Source organism: Trachemys scripta, chromosome 2 (genome assembly GCF_013100865.1).
Source record: "Trachemys scripta elegans isolate TJP31775 chromosome 2, CAS_Tse_1.0, whole genome shotgun sequence".
NCBI classification, from domain to species: Eukaryota; Metazoa; Chordata; order Testudines; family Emydidae; genus Trachemys; species Trachemys scripta.
In genome coordinates, this window is record NC_048299.1 from 280,638,003 (window position 1) to 280,657,363 (window position 19,361).

Below are 19,361 nucleotides of genomic sequence, written 5' to 3' on the forward strand. Positions count from 1 at the left end.
CTGGTGGCCTGTCCCGGGGCAGGGAAGAGGGACAAGCCTCTCCCGGATCTGGAGCAGGCCGACAGCCAGTGAGCGGGAAGGGTCTTGCTCCTGCTTCTATTGGCTAGTGGCACCTCCCCCCGTCCTGTGAATGGCTCCTGAGGCTGGCCAAGAGGCTTAACCCAGTAGTTCGAGGTTGTGATTAATGTCCCACTACCCGACTCCTTGCTCAATCTCTGGGTGTCGGGAACGTTGTACAGGTTACGCGGGGGACCGATGGGGTGGAGAGGGAGGGAGGCGCTTGGCCATGGGCCACTGCCCCATTGCGGGGACTGGCCGTCCCTGAACCCCTGCTGGAGGCGGCTCAGAAAACAGCGCCCCGCTGGGCTGTGTGCTCAGCTCTCTGGCGCTGGTGACGCCCGCAGCGACTGGAGCGAGCGCAGTGCTGGGTTCTGTTCTGCGGTGGCTCTTCCGGAGTATCCGAGCGCTTTCCCGCGGTGCGCATAGCAGGGTGACTGATCTGCCCTGTGTGTTCTCATACCCCAGGGGAGCAGCGGGCGCCGTGCGGGGTCTCTCGGGTAGAGATTCTGATGTACCTGCTGCTCTGTGTCTCCGCAGAGGTCTGGCAGAGCAGCGCCCAGAGCGGAAGGTGGGGAGGTTTGGGATGGCCCTTAGTTGGCGGGAGTTCGTTCCACTATCTGGCACCGCTCCTGGGAGAGCCCCATGGCGCCCAGGGAGCCAGTTGTCAGCCTGAGGCTCTGTGGAGCTGTCTACAGAGTAAAGAACCACCCGCGGCTGGGCCATGCCAGCTGACTCGGGCTTATGGGGCTCAGGCTGTGGGGCTTTCGTTGCCCTATAGACGTCCGGGCTTGGGCTGGAGCCCAAGTCAGGGACCCTCCCGCCTCACCGGACCTGGAATCCAGGCCACAACCGAGCCCAGCCATCTCCACTGCAGTGAAACGCCCCACGGCATGGGCCAGCCGCCCAGGTGTAGCGGCTGTGCAGACAGACCCTTTGTGCCGGGCTCAGGTTGTTCCCGACAGCTCAGGACACTTCGGTTCCCTAACTCTGCAGCAGAAACAGTGCCAGGTTCTCCCACACCTGCCCTGCTGCAATGCCTCTGAGCCCCCAGCGCTCGTTCCATCCTGCTGAGGTGGCCAACTGCCCACCAAACTGGGACCCACCAACCATCCTAGGACAGTCATCAGATGGCGGCTGTCTGGCTGCCCCCTAGCGTGGTCCAGATTCCAGCCTGTGGGGCTAGCATGTGGCCTCCAATGTGCAGGAGGTCAGACAAGATACTTGGTGGGTTCTTCTGGTCTCAGAGTCTGACTCAGGAAAGTCTAAACATTTTGTGACCATTCCTTTAGCTTCCTGGTCCTCTACTCCTGGAGCTCCTCCAGGAAGTGTCCCCTGGTATGACTAGCTCTGGAGTCCCTGGCCTGCAGGGCTGCGTTACCAGCTCTCGTTACCAGCTGGGCCATGCCAGGAGAAGGCAAGAACTCCCTCGCTCTGCACACAAGCAGTAGCTGTAGTGGTCACGGGCTGGCCTGGGGGATGGTGAATGGGAGGGTGATGTCTTAGTAGGATGTAGCCGGCACGCGATCAAAGCTGGAGCCCTGTGGCACACACTGAGGGATGCCTGGAGCTGCTGGGGGCTGGAGCCAGGCTCCCGTGGGAGAGGTGGGGTCCTGGCCTGTCACTGGGACTTGTATAATCTGCTGGGGTCTCTGACTTCTCTCTCCAGGTGTCACAAGGTGCAGGAGTCTCTGCTCAGCTCGTCCAGTGGGTACAGCAACTACCGGGGCATCCTGAACTGGTGTGTGGTCATGCTGGTGAGTGTGAGCAGTATCTGGGCCTTCTGCACTGGGGGGCCAGGGACCACTTCTCCCCACCGTGCCGTGGTGTTACTCCTCCATGGGCTGACGGCTGGTGTCTCTTCTTGGCTTGGTACCTGGGGGCCAGCCTGGCTCTCTGGCACCTGCTCCTCTGGGCGTTGATGCCCAAACGTACACACTGGCTGTAGTGCCCCATCTTGTGCGAGGAGACGGCTTTCCTGGAGCAGAGCAGTTGGCCATGAGCTGGCCAGACACTGCACCTGTAACAGCCTAGCCCGGTCCTCGGGTGCAGGGCAGTTCCAGACCAAATGGCACCAAGTGGGTAGCAGCGGCAGTGCAGTGATGGCGCCTGTCTGCGCGCCGGGCTCTGCCCGGAGGAGCCGTTCGGCAGCTGACGGTCTCCACCTGCAGCCCAGACCCGCTCGGCGGGTTTCCGAGCTTGTTCGGGGGAGTTGTCTGACGCCCCCCTCTGGCTGTGGCCCTGCAGGCAGAACAGGTGCACCGGGGCACTGGTTAATCCGGAGTCTGGGTTAATTTGATTCGCCTGGGAAAGGGAGCAGAAGAGACTTGGCGGCAGCAGCAGAGCCACTGTCTCCTGTGGTAGAACTCGCTCTCGCTCGTGGCACGGAGCGAACTCCCCGTCGCTGCGTATGGTGCCAGAGCTGTCTGGCCACGGGGGCTGCCCCGTCCCTGGGAAGGGGGCCCTGCCTTGTATTTCCTGCTGGCCCAGCACACTAGTGAGCGCTCCACGTCTGACTCCCTCCCGTTGCAGCATCTCCTCCTCGCTGGTGGAACTGCCCCGGGCTCCGTAATGGGCACCACTGTCTGCACCTGCTTCAGCACCCGCCTGCCGCTCTCCCCCCGGCAGCACGAGACCTCGGCCCCAGTGGCCTCCGGGACACCTGCATCAGGGCCTCTGGCTTCTCTAGTGGCCTCTGACTCCAGCTGGGCCCAGCTGGGATCCAAGGGCCATGACTGGCCCCAGTGGCCTAGCAGCACTTGAATCCAGGCCACCCTGTGCCTGAACCAGCCTGGCACATACCTGCACAGACCCTTGGCCGGCAGATCGGCTCCCTGCGTGCCCTGCCTACTCCGACCCGAGGCAGCACCCGCGAGCCTTGCGGAGCAGCCCGGCTGCACTCCGCTCTGTGCATCAGTGGACTTGTTTGTCCCGGGTCAGGCAGGAGGAGCTGCAGGAACCTGGTCTCCTGCTGGCCCCGTAGGAGAAACGCTTGTTGGCTGACTGCCTCTGACCCTTTCCAAAGGGGACTGGGGAAGCTGGGATCTGCAGCACGCGCTGTGGCCTCTTATCTCACTCATGACTCACTCCTGTGCTGGCAGTGGCCCTTGTACTGACTTCTCTCCTTGTGATGCAAGGGCTCCCGTCTAGATTGGGACGCCCTGGAACGTGGGGGTGGGGGAGGGAAGAGGCTCTTGCTGGAGCTGGAAGTGACTCGTGCGGTGGTTACAGAAACGCCTTCCTGCCAGCACAGGGCCTGCAGTGGGGGCTGTTACCCCTCAGTTCCTCGGGCAGGTGACGTCTCCCCAGCGCTGTGGTGGTAGGCCCGGGTGTGGGGGGCAGAACGTGTTCTGTAGCTTCCCACCCCAGACCCTACCAGCCAAGCGGGGCCGGGGCCGACTCCAGAGACCCATGTCCCTGTGCTGGACAAAACTGACTGGCTTTCTGGCCAGCCCTTTCTACACAACCCCCTACCTGTGCTGTGTGCCAGCTTTGTCCCCCCCAGCCCCAGTGTGGTGCTGCACATAGACCTGAGCGACCCCTGCGAGGCTGGGTACACCCATCCAGCCCTGCGGCCTGGAACGGGCCGGGACCCCTGACAGCCAGCTGTTGAGGGAGGGGAGGCGGAGCAGCAGCCTGAGGGGTCTCGCCTGGTGAAGAGAGTGAGACTCAAGCTCTTGCAGGGTTTGCCTGTCTCCATCTTGCCCCACAAGCGCCCTGGGGCAGGAACCTTGGCACCTAGCCAGCAAGCACTCCCCCACAGCGGGTGCTTTGTGCCGGGCCGCTGGGTTCCCGGCGGCTCACCAAGCAGCTGCAGTAACCAGCCCTCAAGCTGCTGGCACTGCACCAGTCCCTGTTGCTTCACTGCCCGGCGACCTTTGCCTCCCGCAGGCTGTGTGGGAGCGCTGAGCGGCAGGGTGGGGCTGGAGCTGCCGGCAGCGGGAGGGCGAATGCCTTAACCGGACTCCGGCAGGTCAGCCTTGTGCAGCAAGGCCCTTTGCGGGGTTAGGGAACCGGCCGCTGCTGTGGCACCAAGCCGAGCCCAGGCGAGGGAGAGCTCCGAGCAGGAGTGAGCCGAGGGAACCTCTCCCAGCACTGAGCCGCACTGCAGACGCCCAGGGCCAGGCTGCCGGAAGGGGCTGGGTGGTGGCTCTGAGCTCCGCGGTAGGAAGTGGCTGTCCTCTCCCAAGTCAAAACCAACTGGGAGCAAGTGTGGGCAGAGGCTCTGAACGCCCCGTTGCTGCTGTGTCCCTCCCCACTGCACATGACTGCCCAGCCACCCTGCCCGAGCACAGGAAATGGAGAAACAGGCACTTGCTCAAAACTTCCTGAACTCCCGGGGTCGGTACCATCCTGGAGCCGAGCCCAGCCAGCCCCAGGGTAGCGCACGCAGGGTCCGGCTGAAGTGCCATGTCTTGGGCACTGACAAACCAGCCACGCCTCTGCTCATATGGGGCAGCCAGGTTCCATGGGGCTCAGAAATGCCCCAACCTGACTCTGGGGCCACATCTTCCTTTGGGGCTCTGATCTCGCTCAGCCCCCTGCCCGGGAGCCAGCAAACACTGGTCCTGTCTCCCCACCTATGGGAGGGGGCAGATCCCTGCCCCCCAGAGAACAGCTGGGGGGCCTGGCTTGCACCCCAGGGACTCAGCAATGCTGCCGGTCACCTAAGGCTGTGACTTGCAGTGAACACCGTGCGGGTTCTGCCCTCCATCGAGGGGAGGGGACAGGGCAGGATGGGACTCGTATTCTGCAGCCCCACCCTGCCATGCTGGGCACAACACCGCTGCACACGTGGCCCCGGCCCCCAAGCTTGCAGTGAGACCCGCTGAGGCCTGTTGGCTACTTAAACAAGTTGCCCTGTAAGCCAGGATTGGACCTGCCCCTGTGCCCCGTGGAGCAGCCTCTGAGCGGCTCCACTGAGGGATTCGGGCCTGTTCCCAAGGAGTGAGTGCCGAGCGAGGCCGGATCGGCACCAGGGACAGAGCAGTGACCAGACAGGTGGGGCCCTGCCAGGGGCAAAGGCCTGTGTCTTCTGGGGGGCCGGGTGGGAGAAGCAGGGAGCCCAGCGAAGGGCTCTGGGATGCCCCTTGGGGTGAGTCACTCTGAAGGGTCTAACCCCCCACCCCCAGCCAAGTCTCTTGGAAGCCCTGTTCCTGCTGAGCCGAGCCCCTGTGTGGAATCCTCCCCCTTCCTTTGGGAGCCGAGTTCTGGTCCCTCCCTGAGTAACGCTGGCTCCTTCTCTTCTAGGTCTTGAGCAACGCCCGGCTCTTCCTGGAAAACCTCATCAAGTAAGTGCTGACCCCGCACTGCCCCAGGGCCAGGCTGCGGGGGGTGCTCCAGCTGGGCAGGGGCTGGTGCAGACACTCCCACGGCAGAGCGGGATGGGACCCGATCACCTATGGCAGGAGCTGCTGACTAGCTCCCCTGCCCTGGGTCCTTTCAAACCCCTTCTCCCTGCCCGCGCTGAGCCCCACACCACTGCCCAGTAATGCCAGATGGGGCGCACTGCTCGCCCAGCCCCCCGGAGCGAGGCCTTGCTCTGGGGTGGCCCGGAGCAGCGACTGGGGCTGGAGGGGGCCCTGCCGGCACTAAGGGTGCAGGCTCCAGAGCGCCTGGTGAGCTGCTGCAGAGCCACCCTGAGTGTGACGGGGCTGGTCACCCTATGCGCTCCGGAGCCAGGTGGGAAGGTCCGAGGGGAGTTGGGAGCTCCCCGTCCCAAGGCCTAGAGGAGAAGGTCCGTGCTCAGTGCATACCAGCTGCAGAGCCGCCTCCGGAGGCAGGTGGTGCGTTCTGCACTCCGCAGTGATCTCCGGGCAGCACCATCCCCTGGGCACCCCGATGTACGCACCAGCCCGAGTGCCCAGGCTGCGCTGTGTCCTGCCCAGAGAGCCTGGGCAGGGCCTCGAGCAGTGATCCTGCTCTCATGGGACCCTTCTCACGGCCCCCCGGCCCTGTCTAAGCTCTGCCTCAGGCCAAGGGGCCCTGACTCCCATGCCTGGGAAACCTCTCGTTAAGCACCAAGGCCAGGCAAGGGGTTGTCTACATGTCTCCTAGGAGAGTGTGCTGCCTGCCACCCCTCCGCCTGCCCTGGGACCTGCTGGAGGCGGGCATGTGGCACTATGCTGGTACCTGTGGGTAGTGGTGCCCGAGGAGCCAGAGGGGCAACCTGCTCCCCGCAGGCCTGGGGCTCCACAAATAACCCAGCATGGGGGGTGTCAAGCTTGAGAGGGGCCTGGACCCTGGAGTGCTGGTCATGGGTGGTGAGGTCTGACCACATTCCCACAGATATCTGGCGTGGGCCCAGTGAGTCCCCCTCCCGCTAATGCCCTGTCCACTGCCCCAGGCCTCTCCGTAGCCCCCTCCCAGGGCTCGGGAGCCGGCCCCTGTGCTAGCCACGGCCACTGTGCACATGCTAAGGGCAGGGGTGCCACCCTGTGGTACTAACATGTATTGCAACTTCTGAAAGTCGCTCTCAAGCCTCCCCTGTCCAAGGACCAGGCCCCTTGCCCCCTCTGCGGAGTCGGGAGCTCGGACCGTACAGGGATGGGCTTTCCTTAAATCCGCAGCTCAGGGCGGTCCTGAGCGCCACTCGGGCCTGTAAGTTCTCGTCCTGGGCTGCTGCCAGGGCACTTAAAGTCCCGGTGTGGGTCTGATCAGCCCCTCCGGCTGAGTGCAGGCTCGGATTCCGGCTCTGGACCGAGGCCTGGCCTGGCCTGGCTAAGGCCACAGCCTCTAGGTGTTGCTGGTCCTGGCAGAGCGCTCCGTGTTCCCGTGCCCATCTGGACTGTACGGGAGCCCACTGCAAACTAGCCCCGAGATGGGCTCTGCTGGCCTGACGCCCAAGAGGAGTCCTGGGAGAAAAGCCAGCCCCTCTGAGCAGAGGGGAGAGCCCCTCCGCCCCCACTGCTCGCTAATCTGAGCGCTAACGAGTAACTGCGTTAATGGCAGGAGACCCCCCCGGAGGGAACGGTCCCTGTGGAGGATGTTCTGGGGATGCCGGCAGCTCATCGCTCCTGCCCATTGTACGCTGGGCGTGGGGCAGGGCTGTATGGTCCATGCCTGGGGGAGGAGGGGAACAGGGACCAGCTGCTGACCGCTCCCTGGCATCACCGGCTGCAGCTCCTCCATGCGGGCTCGATCACAGTGGGGACTCGAACCTGTGTCGGCAGCCAGCCCCAGAGCCCTGTGCAGCATGTCAGGCGGGAGCTTCCCTCTGCTCACCCGGGACCCGTTTCTCTTACAGATATGGGATCCTGGTGGATCCAATCCAAGTGGTCTCCCTCTTCCTGAAGGACCCCTACAGCTGGCCCTCCTTGTGCCTTGTCATTGGTGAGTCTGAGAATCCAGGCCCGGGGTCCTGCAAGGGGCTGAGCTGAGATGGGCCCCAGGGGAACTGGCTGCCTCCTCTCCTAACCGTCTGGAGATGGGACAGGCCCGCTGGGTCCCCCCAGTCCTTCTCCAATAGGCCAGGGTTGTGCCCTGCTGAGGGCTCTGTCCAGCCCCTCGGCATCACCAGAACTGGGGCTCTTGCTCCCCAGGGGGTTGCAGCCAGACAGGAGGAGGGGCTCCCCACGGGTCTCACTGATCCTGCTCGAGCCCCAGGCCTGCCCTTCATTCACCAGGTGCTGCCAGCAGTGGGAGCTGCTCCACAGGGCAATCTGTGCCCAAACCCCGTCCCCTGCTCTCCTGCCCAGAGCGCTAGCGGAGGGGTCCAAAGGGTTCGTTCCTCAGCCCGTGCTGCTTGCTGAGGTTTGAGCACTGGCCGTGGCAAGCGTTCGCCCGAGGGCTGGGCCCTCTGCGGTTAACCCACCGGACCCTGCAGATGGTCTCCTCCCCCTGCCTCCAGGCCCGGCGCTCGGTAATGAGATCCTTGGCTAGTGTGGGGCAGCCTGGTGTCCAGGCCAGATGTGCTGCATTGGCCTTCTTGGTCACTAGCTGTCCGTCAGCTGCCACTGTCCCATCTGGAGCTGGCTGAGCTGGGAACCGATGTGCTCGCTGGGGTCCTTCAGGGATACAAGTGTTGTCACAAGGGAAGGTCCTGAACCCAGAGCTAATGTTGCCAGCTGTAGCTCCATCCCTAGGATGGGGGCACGGGGTCTCCCTAGCACGCCCTGCAGGAGTGATGCAGGGGGCAAGCGCCTAACCTCTGCCCCTCTCCTTGCTCAACCCCCTCCTGTCCTTCCCCGAGAGCAGAGCTGAGCGCTCGGACAAGCCAGGACCCCTGTTCTGGGAGCAGTGGGACTCCGGGCCGCTGTGAACTCTCATGGCATCGCTCGGTGCCTTCCTGCTCCCCGGGCCTCCTGTCCAGTCTCTGCTGCCCCTCATGCCGGGCTCAGCCTTCCCAGTCCTGTGCACCAGCTGTCTGCTCCCCTGCACCGGTCCTTCAGCGTGCTGGGAGGCTCCGCAGGGACTGAGGCAGTGTCTCGCCAGCTCTTCGCAGCCGAGCTGGGAACTCGGGGCCCTCTCCTCCTGCTCCTGGGGCCCAGCTGTCGGCAGCAGGCCCTGGCCTGGCAGTGATCCCGAGCCACGGGGCTGGGTGCGCTAACTGTCTCTTTGTTTACAGTGGCCAACGTGTTTGCGCTGGTTGCCCTGCACACGGAGAGACGCCTGGCAGCGGTGAGCTCTTCCCCCGGCGCGCTCGGCCGTGCCCGGGTCACACCTGGGTTACAGCCGCTGCGGCTGGGGCCTGCTCTGGAGCCTGTGGCCAGGGAAATGGGAGTCTCCTAGCAAGGGTGTGGGCGGAAGGGGACTCGAGGATAAGAGCAGGATGATCGAGACGGGTCCTCTGACACCAGGCTGCAGGCACGGCCCTGCCAGGCCAGAATGGGGGGCTCAAACCAGGCCCAGTGAGCCGCCTAGGGAATTCCCGGAGTGCTTGGGAGGGGCTCTAGACTGGCCTCTGCACCAGATGCAGGGGATGCCCTGCCCTGTCCTGAGCACTGAGCAGTACCTTGTTCTGCCCTGGCTCCACCTCGTCTGTGCACCCCAGCAGCGGCCTTGTGGGGGTGGGGGAGCAGCTTGGGGAGGAGTGAACGGGGTTAGGCTAAACCTGACCAGTGGAACGAGCGCTCAGGCTGCCGCCCAAAATCCCTGGCACGAATCTCACTTGGCTGGCCTGGGCTCCAGCAGCTGCTGTGTCCCCGTCTACCAGCTCAGCTGCCTACAGGCCCCGGGAGCAGCGAGCGCTCTGGGCCGGGCCCTGCTCGGGTCGTTGGGAGCAGAAATCGAACGCAGAGAGCCTGAGCCCCACTGCCGGAGCGGAGTGCCCAGGACAGCGGCGCTGTGGGGCACACTGAGCTGCAAGGTGTTCTGGGCCTGGCCTGGCTGAGGGGCCGTGGGGCACATCCCCGGGCAGGAGGAGCTGCTGCGATTCCTGTTTCCAGGTGGGAGCCCCGGCACCTGGGCAATGGAACGTGCCCGCAGCAAAGCGAGCGGGCTGAGGGCGAGTGCTGCCTTCCCCAGCTGGGCCGTGCTCCGGGGCAAGCCGAGGGTTGGTCGTCAGGCCCGCAGGGGCAGCCTCCCCAGAGGAGGGGTAGGGCAGAGGGCTCAGGGCTGCTGTACTGGCTTCATGTGTCTCCTGGCTCCCCGCAGGGCTCCATCTCGGAGAACGTCGGCTCCGTCGTCCATGCGTTCAACCTCCTGACCATCCTGTGTTTCCCAGCGCTGGTGGTGCTGGTGGTCTCCTCTGTCACTCCAGGTAGGTGGTGGGCCCCTCCTGGGCCCTGGCTGTCACCACAGGCTGGGGATGCCTGGGATGAGGCTGCAGCAGTGACCTGCTCTGGGGAGCTGCTGTCTGACCTCGACCCTGGTCCTCTGAGGCTTGGCCCCCTAGAGACAGCCTGATCTGGGTGTCTCCCCTCCAGTATTAGATGCTCGCCAACCAGGGTGGGGCTGGGCAGGGCCAGTGAGTCGCCCGGGGGACGCCGTCCCTGGAGCAGTGTCTTACGGGTTGCTCACGCTCCCTGACTTCTCTCCCCAGTCGGCGCCGTGTTCGCTCTGTCCATCTACACCATCCTCTTCCTCAAGCTCTTCTCCTTCCGGGACGTGAACAAGTGGTGCCGAGCCAGGGGCCGGGCGAAGGCTGCGCGCGTGCGCCCAGGTGAGCTCTGGAGGTGGGCAGGCGGCCAACGCAGTGCGCTGTGCTACCCCGCGTGACTGGAGCGGCAGACGCATGCAACCGTTCCCCAGTGCCAGGAATGCGGCTACAGCCTTTGCAGGGCTGGGGTGTGTATTGCAAAGTAGTGGAGCCCCCTCTCCGGGCCTTCGCAGCCAGGTCTCTGTCACGATGCATGAGCACAGGGCTTGCCCGTTCCAGGAAGGGAAACAGACCTGGCCACAAATGGTTCTGCAGAGACTGGCGCTGCAGCTGGCTTTGCCCTAACACGACTGCCATCTCCGCATGGGGGTTCTGCCCTCCTCCCACGGCGTGGGGCTAGCGAGTCTCAACTGCAGCCCTAGTAACCCCAGCACCAGCTGCCCTGGCCTTCAGGCTAATGGCTGTCTTCTCTCCTCTTCCAGCTTCCGGGCCGAAGAAAGCCAATGGGGAGGTGGCGCAGAGCGGGGTGTACTATCCAGCTAACCTGACCTATAAAGGTAACTGGCCCTGAGCTCCCTGCCTGCGGTGTGGGGGCAGTACGCTGTGATAACTGGGAGGTGCTTATTGCCTAGCGCACCTGGGTTTCTCAGCTCTCCCCAGAGCAAGTGCGCTGCGGTAAGATGCTGCTGAAATCCCGGGTGGGCCAGCTGGCCACGGGCGCTGATGGCTGCGTGGCACCGCCCCAGAGCGTAGGAGGCGAATTCAGGCTGGGGAGAACAGGGCTAATAGTCGCTTCCTGGCTCTGCCACAGCGAGACAGTGACCCAGGTGACAGGCTGCTGGCACCTACCTGCAGCCTCACCTGCCGGCTCTCAGAGCCCGGCTGAGGGTTTAACGCCGGGGTTCCCCGAAGGCAGCGGACCTGCTCCATAGGGCTGTCCCAGGGCTTGCTACCCACCTCACCAGTGGCTGCTGTGGGCAGGTGGTGTCAGTGCTGTCAGTTACTGGGGTTCTGAACGATCGGCCGGCGGCGGGCGCTGGGCCGGGGTCCCCCCTGGCTGGCGGGCGCTGGGCCGGGGTCCCCCCTGGCTGGCGGGCGCTGGGCCGGGGTCCCCCCTGGCTGGCGGGCGCTGGGCCGGGTCACTGATGACTCTGCTGGTCTGTTTCAGACATGTACTACTTCCTGTTTGCTCCCACGCTCTGCTACGAGCTGAACTTCCCTCGCTCACCCCGGGTACGCAAGCGTTTCCTGCTCCGCAGGCTCTTCGAGATGGTAAGACAGCCTCGGGCCCCGCTCCGTCCTGCTCCGAGCGCTGGGCCAGCGACAATCCCCCGACTCGGCAGGCGCCGATTGTGGGCAGCCCAGGCTCTGCTCTCCTTGGGAGAGCAGGACAGAGCTGGCCAATCGGAGGGCTGGCAGCACGTGGCTGCTCCCGCAGCACTGACTCCAGCTCTGGAGGGTCCAAGGCTGGTGTCTCAGCAGAGGTCTCCTGACCAGGCCCAGGGGACGCCTGTGGCTGTGAACGCCCCGTTGTCCTAGCTGGTAGGCAGCAGCATGCCTGCTGGGGGGCAGGAGACCCCTCTAGCTCAGGGCATGCATTGCTCCTGGCTTGGCCTGAGCGGGGCCATGCTGGGACACAGGCAGCAGGGGTAGACTCAGACCAGTGTGGCCGGGTGCCTGGCATGCCACTTCGGTGGGGTGGGCACTGAGGGGCCTCACGGGCCCGTGCCAGGCATCTCCGCGGCCAGGCATCCTGCACGGGCCTGTGCTGTGCAGGGGAGGGGCCCTGCTGATCTCACCACTGCTGCCTCTTTGTCTCTAGCTCTTCTTTATCCAGCTGCTGGTGGGGCTGATACAGCAGGTATGTGGCTGGAGCCTCTCCTCTCCTGGGGCAGCAGAGCCCATTCCTGGGGCAGCTCTTGGCGGGACGGGGCACGTCGCGGGACTCCAAGCACAGGAATAGCTGAAATTGGCAGAGGTGGGGTGGCAGGCGGGAGCCATCGCCAGGCAGGTGTAGCCTCTGGCTGACGCATGCGGTGCCAAGTGGCTGGTGCGGAGTGGGCTGGAGCCCGCCCCCTCCAGGGCCCTCCTGGCCGAATCAAAGGATGCAGATGCTGCGCCATGTTCCCGTCACAGGGAACTGAGCCCTTAAGAACTGAGTGGATGCTGGTGCAGTGGGGGGACCCCCTAGGAACAAAGGGCAGACACAGGCTCCCTGACAAGCATCTGTGGCCAGCTCCAGAGTGAGTAACGAAGTAAGATGTAGGCCCCCGGCGGCGTGTGGGACTTCAGGTGAGCATGCCATGGGGCAGGTTGGGTTTGGCCAAGCAGCTAGAGGGGCTGACCAGGCAATGAACGGGGGACAGGGACAGGCACTGTCTGGTGGATGACTTACCAAGCAGGCAGTGACCACAGCTGACCGTTTGGGGTGTCCCAGATCCTGGGGTGAGAGGCGGGGTTGGTGCTCTGGGGGAGCAGCCTGACTGTCTAGAGCTAAACGTCTTCTCTTTCAGTGGATGGTCCCCACTATCCAGAACTCGATGAAACCTTTCCGGGTGAGTGACTTGCCCCCCGTAAATATCCGGGCTACAGATTCCCTCTCCCAGCTCCAACTCCTGCGAGATCCCTGTTGTGCATCTCTCCTCGCCTGCGGGGCTGTTGGGATGAGCCCTAGGCGGGCAGGAGGCGGCCATCTCCCCTCTGTGGTTCTTGTACACTGACTGGCCACAGCTGGGCTCAGATGGGGCCCCACAAGGGGCAGCGCTACAGCTGGCTGTGCAGTGGCCTATACTGACCAGGCTTGAAGGCCACTCTCCTGGCCAGTGGCCGGTGCCCTGGCTGACCTGTGGCATGCCCCACGGAGGGTGCGTGCTTCCTTAGCAGCCCCCAGCACCCACACAACAAACAGGTCAGCAGGGACCCCATCCCTTCCGGCCAGTCTGGTATCTAAACCGGCCTAGCCACTGAAGGAACAAGGCTGTGGGCGCCAGTATCTGGGAGGGAGTCCTGAAAGCAGCCTTCTCCTCACCCCCCCTCGCTTGTCCTGACCAGCTGGGACTGACGCTGAGCTCTCCTTTCAGGATATGGACTACTCCCGAATCATAGAGCGCCTCCTCAAGCTCGCTGTGAGTACTGCAGCTAGAATTCACCTCCTACCTCCGGGGCTGGGGATGTGGTGGCCTTCCTGAAACGCTCCCAGCACTGTCTGGCTTGGCAGAACCTGCTATTCGGTCCCCAAGCCTCTCGTGGGCAGCGGCTGGCAGTAATGCCAAGGGGCGGCTGGCTCTGCTCTCCAGCAGAGAATCCCCTGGAACGTGCTTGGTCTGTTCAGTCTGTTCCTTTCTCTGGGCAGGTCCCCAATCACTTGATCTGGCTCATCTTCTTTTACTGGTTCTTCCACTCGTCCCTGAACGTCCTGGCTGAAGTGATGCAGTTTGGCGACCGGGAGTTCTACAGGGACTGGTGGTGAGCAGTGATCCAGTCGGGGGGGGCCTGTGAGGAGCTGTCTGGAGGGAAAGGCACAGCTCCCCCAGTGGCCCCAGGCCCATATCAACAACCCTGCATGGGGGGGCGGGGGTCTCCTTGGACTCAAATAGCCATTGTGGCCAGCTGCAGGGGCTGGTGGCACCAGGACCTTGGAGACTCTGGCTGCCGTCTTCGTCCCCGATGGGAGGCGTGACTGTTTAAAGCATGTAGCAATGTAGAGAAGCCATGTGGCTTGTCTGTGTAGACCCTGGGTGAGGGGTATCTTGAGCCCCCGAGACTGGGAGGACCCTTACATAGCCCTTCCAGTGCCTTCCTGCTGGGCTGGGAGCTCTCCAAGGAGCATGCGCAGGTGCTGCAGGGAAGGGGAGCTCCTGTACTGGGAGAGACCATCCCATCTCAATGGTCCGTGCTGAATACCTCAGAAGAAAGTGGAGTGGGGGGGTGGGGAGGGAACCACCTCCAGCTGCTGCCTTGTGATGCTGTGCCATTGACCAGTTCCTTCTGAAGCGTGAGGGCTTGCGGGTCCGAGCCTGGCTCCCCAGGGATGGTGGTTGGGTGTCGCTGTCCTCGGAGACCCTGCTAGAGGCCACAGCCCAGTCACAGGAGGGTCAGTCTGACCCCAGCAGAGCACATTGGCTCTGCCAGGGACTTCCTGCAGCTCCATGCACCCCTGCACGCACTGCAGCCAGAGCTGCCTGGGAAACCCAGGCCCAGGGGAGCACTGGACAAACCCTGCAGATGTTAGTCTGAACTGCAGTTGAAAATCAGGGCTGTACTTCGGATCCCTCTGCCCCTTCCCCTCTTCTGGCTAAACATGACTGGCCAGCGAGCAGGGGGTGCCCTTCCCTCCGAACTGGTCCAGCCGGATCCCCCGGGATGGGGCTGCTGTTAAATGCACTTCTCCTCCCAGACTGAAGAGACAGTCCTGCAAGGTCTGCGTAGCTGGGGGCAGAGGGGAGTGGGGGGCCTGTGACAACTCACCCACTCGTGCTGCTGGGAAGTCCTGCGTGGCCCCCCAGTGCTGGATGTAGCGACAGTCCCTGCCCTGCTGGCATATGGCCAGAGCGGACTGGCCATTGGGAGCAGAGGGCTTGTGCTGCTCCCAGGTCTCCTGCGCGCCCAGGGCTGGGATGTTGCTGATGCCGGTTTTCTCCCCCAGGAACTCCGAGTCCGTGACGTACTTCTGGCAGAACTGGAACATACCGGTGCACAAGTGGTGTCTCAGGTACAGCTGAGGGCCTCCCAGCCCAGTCTGTTGGGGGCTCGGTGTGCTGCTCCGCTTGGGGCAGAGGTGAGGCCCTGTGAGCTCACAGCTCGGTGGATAAAAGCCACCTAGAGAACACCCTGAGTTGGGACAGATAGCGGCAGGCTCCTGCCGGAGCAGCCGCAGGCCAGCAGCAGGGCTGGTCAGCCCGTGGGGACGCTCCTGGGAAGGGGCAGCTGCGAGAACCTAGTTCCTTGTCCTCACAGGGCTGGGGGACACTCCATCAGCTGCCACTGCCGCCTAGTTAAACAGCCAGTGCTGCTAACCTGGGCTTTCCTGACTGCTCTGCTCCCTGCCCCCACGCTCACTCCTGCTCTTGTGTTCTAGGCACTTCTACAAGCCAATGATCAAGAGGGGGGTCAGCAAATGGACAGCCCAGACCGCAGTGTTCCTGGCATCGGCTTTCTTCCACGAGGTTGGCACCTGGCTTGCTCCCTGCGTGGGAGGGAGGGGACTCTTGGCACCTCAGTCTGCGTGCTGTCACTGGGAGGAGACAAGGCAAACTCTGCTCAGCGCTGTCCCCAGGGGTCGTGCTTCCAGGGGTCTAGTCTGGGCAGCTGGTTCTAGACTAGAGCAGTGGTCTAGTTTGGCATCTCCCGGGCTGACTCGGGTACCCGTCCTGGGGGAAGGGAGGATACTGGGGGTGGGCTGTGGTTAGCAGGCTCAACCATCCCTCCCCACCCCTAGCTGTGGGAGGTGGATCCAGGAGGGCGAGCGGCAGCAGCTCCTATCACCTTCTGGGGGAATGCAGTGGGGCTTGGGGCCATGCGTGGCACTGATGCAGAATCTTCTCTCTTCCAGTACTTGGTGAGCGTGCCCCTGAAGATGTTCCGGCTGTGGGCATTCATGGGGATGATGGCTCAGGTAAGACCTGGGAGGTAGGAAGGTCACCTGCTTCCTTGGGTTTCTGATCCTTCAAGGGACTTTCCAGTCTAGCATGCTGGAAAACTGCTCGTGCCCATAGCTGGGCCTTCTCCACTGCAGCAAACCACATAGAACCGTAGGGAGATGCCTGCCCTAGTCTAAATTGGTCGGCTCAAGGCAGTTGACAATGTCCATGTGTCTTCTGTAGCTGCCTTCTGCAGTGGCTTCTTCCCAGTGCTCTGTGGCACCCACCACTGCCTTTGGGCTCCTGGGCCAGGCAATGGGGCCTGCCTTGGTTATTAAAACATCCCCTCGCATGGTATCTGTGCTCTGTTCTGCCCACGTGGTGCGTGACGGCCTGTTTTTGAGGCTTGGCGTCCAAGCTCTGACTGCTCCTCCCCCCAGATCCCACTGGCCTGGCTTGTGGGAAGGTTCCTCAGAGGCAACTATGGGAACGCAGCCGTCTGGATCTCCTTGATCATCGGGCAGCCGATCGCCGTCCTGATGTACGTTCACGACTACTACGTGCTCAACTACGAAGGCAGCCAGTGATGCATGTGGACTCCCTGTTCCTCCCTCTCCTGCTGGTGTCAGCAAGGAGCCTGGCCAGGGGTAAGAACCCCCACTTTCTGCTGCTCTCCGAAAGCCTCTGGAACTGACTAGCACCAGCACATGTGCGGAGGGGTCAGTCGAAGGAAGCTGCCTTGTCTTTTTTTGTGTGTAATCAATGGGGATGAGTATTTTTGTGAATTGAATGTTGGATCAATGCAATATCCTCCAGTGAGAAGCCCGGAGAGGAGGAAGGGCCCTCAACGTGCCATGGGACCATTCTCTCCTGTCACTGGTGTTAATGCTCAGGATCAGGATTCTTGAGAGGGCATTTCCCAGGCTCCTTTAACAGGCCTTGCAGGGTGTTCGGGGCTGAGTTTAGGGCCTGCCCAAGGCAGCACCAACCTCTTCTGAGGCCCACTGGAGAGCTGGGTTAGCTAAGTCTTCAGAATGTGCTTCGGCTCCGACTGCCTCTAGGATGTTGCCCCCATCTTGGCAGTCGGAGATGGGCGCCTGCTGCCTCGTCCCTAGGAGCCGGCCAGCAGCAAGGGCTGGGCCTCCATGTAGGGTGTCAAAGCTTTAATGTGGTGGCTCCTTTTGCCCTGATGGGTGCAGAGAGGCAGCCAGCTGGGAGCTGCCATTTTGAAGGCACTTTAAAAGGACTTTCACTGAAGTCTCAGATTTTGTTCTCACTCCGTCCCACGTTCAGACACGCTGGCTGCCTCCTCTTTAAAAGGCAGCTGTTGCTGATGGGTCTCTCCCTCAGCCCTGATCCTGCAGCTCTCCTGAGAATCCTTCACAGTACCAGCCTCTCCCTGGGGCGAGCCCCTGGCTGCAGGACCCAGCAGACGGCACTGGGCTCCTTGGGCATGCACCAGTACTTCCTGTTTCAGCCAAGGTGAGCCTGGAGCTGCCGGCTCTTGTGTGACACTCCCCGTGTAGGGGAGTCTCTGTTTGTGGCCACCCTGCGGTTGCCTCTAGTTTCTGTACTGTGCATGGGCTCCTCTCAGAGGTCCCATAGTCCGTCCTCAAGCACTCCAGGTGGCCGCATTGCCCTCCGTGGCTGCACTGCTTGGGGTGGGACTGAGATGGCAGATCCAATCTGGATTTGTGCTGAACGTCCCCTTTGGGGGGGCATGAGCTGTCCATGCAGGGGCCACAGTACTGTGCTACCCCATCTCCAAAAAAGAAGTCTGCCCTAGCAACGTCTTGACACTTCGTCTGTATCTGCCAAACCATGAATAAAGCATCTTTTCCAAAGCCGTCCCATGGCCTCCTTGCTGGGGTGGGGGGAAGGGAGGCAGTGACCATGCCCCGTCCCCTCCATGGAGATAGTCCCTTTCCTGAGAAGGGACTAGCTGCTCATTTCCCCCTGTAGCAGCAGCTGTCTCCTCTCCACAGAGCTGGGACCAGCGCAGTCATATGGTCATTCTCGCTAGTTCAATCTCTCTCCATCACAACTCCCTTCTAACTGCAGCTCAAGCGGCATCACGGATGGGCCATGGCGGGACTGGTGCAGCTCTGCACCTAGGCCACGTTTTCATTCCATCTAGTAAATGCAACATCACGTAACCTCTGGATCTGAGCAGCCACCTACGTAGGCCCTGCTCCAGTGATGCATTGTCAACACAGCCCAGGTAATGGCTCTCCCGCGCCATCTGCTTGAAGGAAGGGAAAAGACACACAACCTTGGCAGATGCTGCCAGACCCCATGGCTAAGGCATCCCCTTCAATGGCTTGTGCTGCTGCAATGGCTAAACATCCCAGCCAGCCTGAACTTCCTCCACCACAATGACCAGCATGAGAAATGGTGGTGCTACCTCTGGCTCATGAGTAAATACTTATCCTCCATTCCAGGTCACAGGCCCTGGTTCTCATGGGGAATTCAATCCCCCTGACATCTGCCAGGAGAGCAATACAGCAGTGCACAGACAATCCAGGAAGTTTTTGGAGAGTGTTTGGGGACAACTTCCTGGTACAAGTGCTGGAGGAACCAACTAGGGGCCGTGCTCCTCTTGACCTGCTGCTCACAAACAGGGAAGAAGGGGGAGGGGAAGTACAAGTGGGTGGCAACCTGGGCAGCAGTGACCATGAGATGGTCAAGTTCAGGATCCTCACAAAAGGAAGAAAGGAAAGCAGCAGAACAGGGTCCCCGGACTTCAAAAAGCAGACTTTGACTCCCTCAGGGAACTGATGGGCAGGATCCCCTGGGAGAATAACAGGAGGGGGGGAAATTCCAGGAGAGCTGGCTGTATTTTAAAGAAGCCTTGATGAGGGCACAGGAACAAACCATCCCGATGTGCAGAAAGAATAGCAAATACAACAGGTGCCCAACTTGGCTTAACAGTGAAATCTTTGGTGAGCTTAGATACAACAAGGAAGCTTACAAGAAGTGGAAACTTGGACAGATGACTAAATATTGCTCAGGCATGCAGGAGTGAAATCAGGGAGGCCAAAGCGCAATTGGAGTTGCAGCTAGCAAGGGATGTTAAGAGTAACAAGAAGGGTTTCTAGAGGTATGTTAGCACCAAGAAGGCAGCCAGGGACAATGTGGGACCCTTACTGACTGGGGGAGGCAACCTAATGACAGAGGATTATAGGACATAGGGGGGGAGGGATAGCTCAGTGGTTTGAGCATTGGCCTGCTAAACCCAGGGTTGTGAGTTCAATCCTTGAGGGGGCCACTTGGGGATCTGGGGCAAAATCAGTACTTGGTCCTGCTAGTGAAGGCAGAGGGCTGGACTCAATGACCTTTCAAGATCCCTTCCAGTTCTAGGAGATGGGATATCTCCATTAACTATTATTAGGATGTGGAAAAAGCTGAAGTATTCAAGGCAAAAAAAGCATTGGTCTTCACAGACAAGGTCTGCTCCCAAACTGCTGCACTGGGCAGCACAATATGGGGAGGAGGTGAGCAGCCCTCAGTGGTGACAGACCAGGTTCAGGACTAATTAGAAAAACTGGACATGCACAAGTCCATGGGGCCGGATGTGCTGCATCCAAGGGTGCTGAGGGAGTTGGCTGATGTGATTGCAGAGCCATTGGCCATTATCTCTGAAAACTGGTAGCAAGTGGGGGAGGTCCTAGATGATTGGCACTATA

General features: G+C 62.0%; 1 protein-coding gene across 1 annotated transcript; it reads left to right on the plus strand.

Annotated features, from left to right (window-relative positions):
* Positions 1-702: 702 nt before the first annotated feature.
* On the plus strand, positions 703-17,519 carry DGAT1 (diacylglycerol O-acyltransferase 1). The gene is made up of 17 exons (XM_034759603.1): positions 703-756; positions 1,515-1,814; positions 5,308-5,348; positions 7,304-7,389; positions 8,624-8,676; positions 9,652-9,757; positions 10,040-10,159; positions 10,579-10,653; positions 11,265-11,368; positions 11,919-11,957; positions 12,610-12,651; positions 13,177-13,221; positions 13,449-13,561; positions 14,742-14,807; positions 15,174-15,261; positions 15,648-15,710; positions 16,116-17,519. The coding sequence occupies exons 1-17, from the start codon at positions 703-705 to the stop codon at positions 16,260-16,262; spliced, it is 1,542 nt and encodes a 513-aa protein (XP_034615494.1). The 3' UTR covers positions 16,263-17,519.
* The last annotated feature ends 1,842 nt before the right edge of the window (positions 17,520-19,361 follow it).

Coding starts and splice junctions, on each gene's coding strand:
- DGAT1 (XM_034759603.1), top strand. CDS start 703: ATGGCGCCCAGGGAGCCAGTTGTCAGCCTGAGGCTCTGTGGAGCTGTC. Junction 11,958..12,609: donor TGGTGGGGCTGATACAGCAG/GTATGTGGCTGG, acceptor CTTCTCTTTCAG/TGGATGGTCCCCACTATCCA. Junction 12,652..13,176: donor ACTCGATGAAACCTTTCCGG/GTGAGTGACTTG, acceptor CTCTCCTTTCAG/GATATGGACTACTCCCGAAT.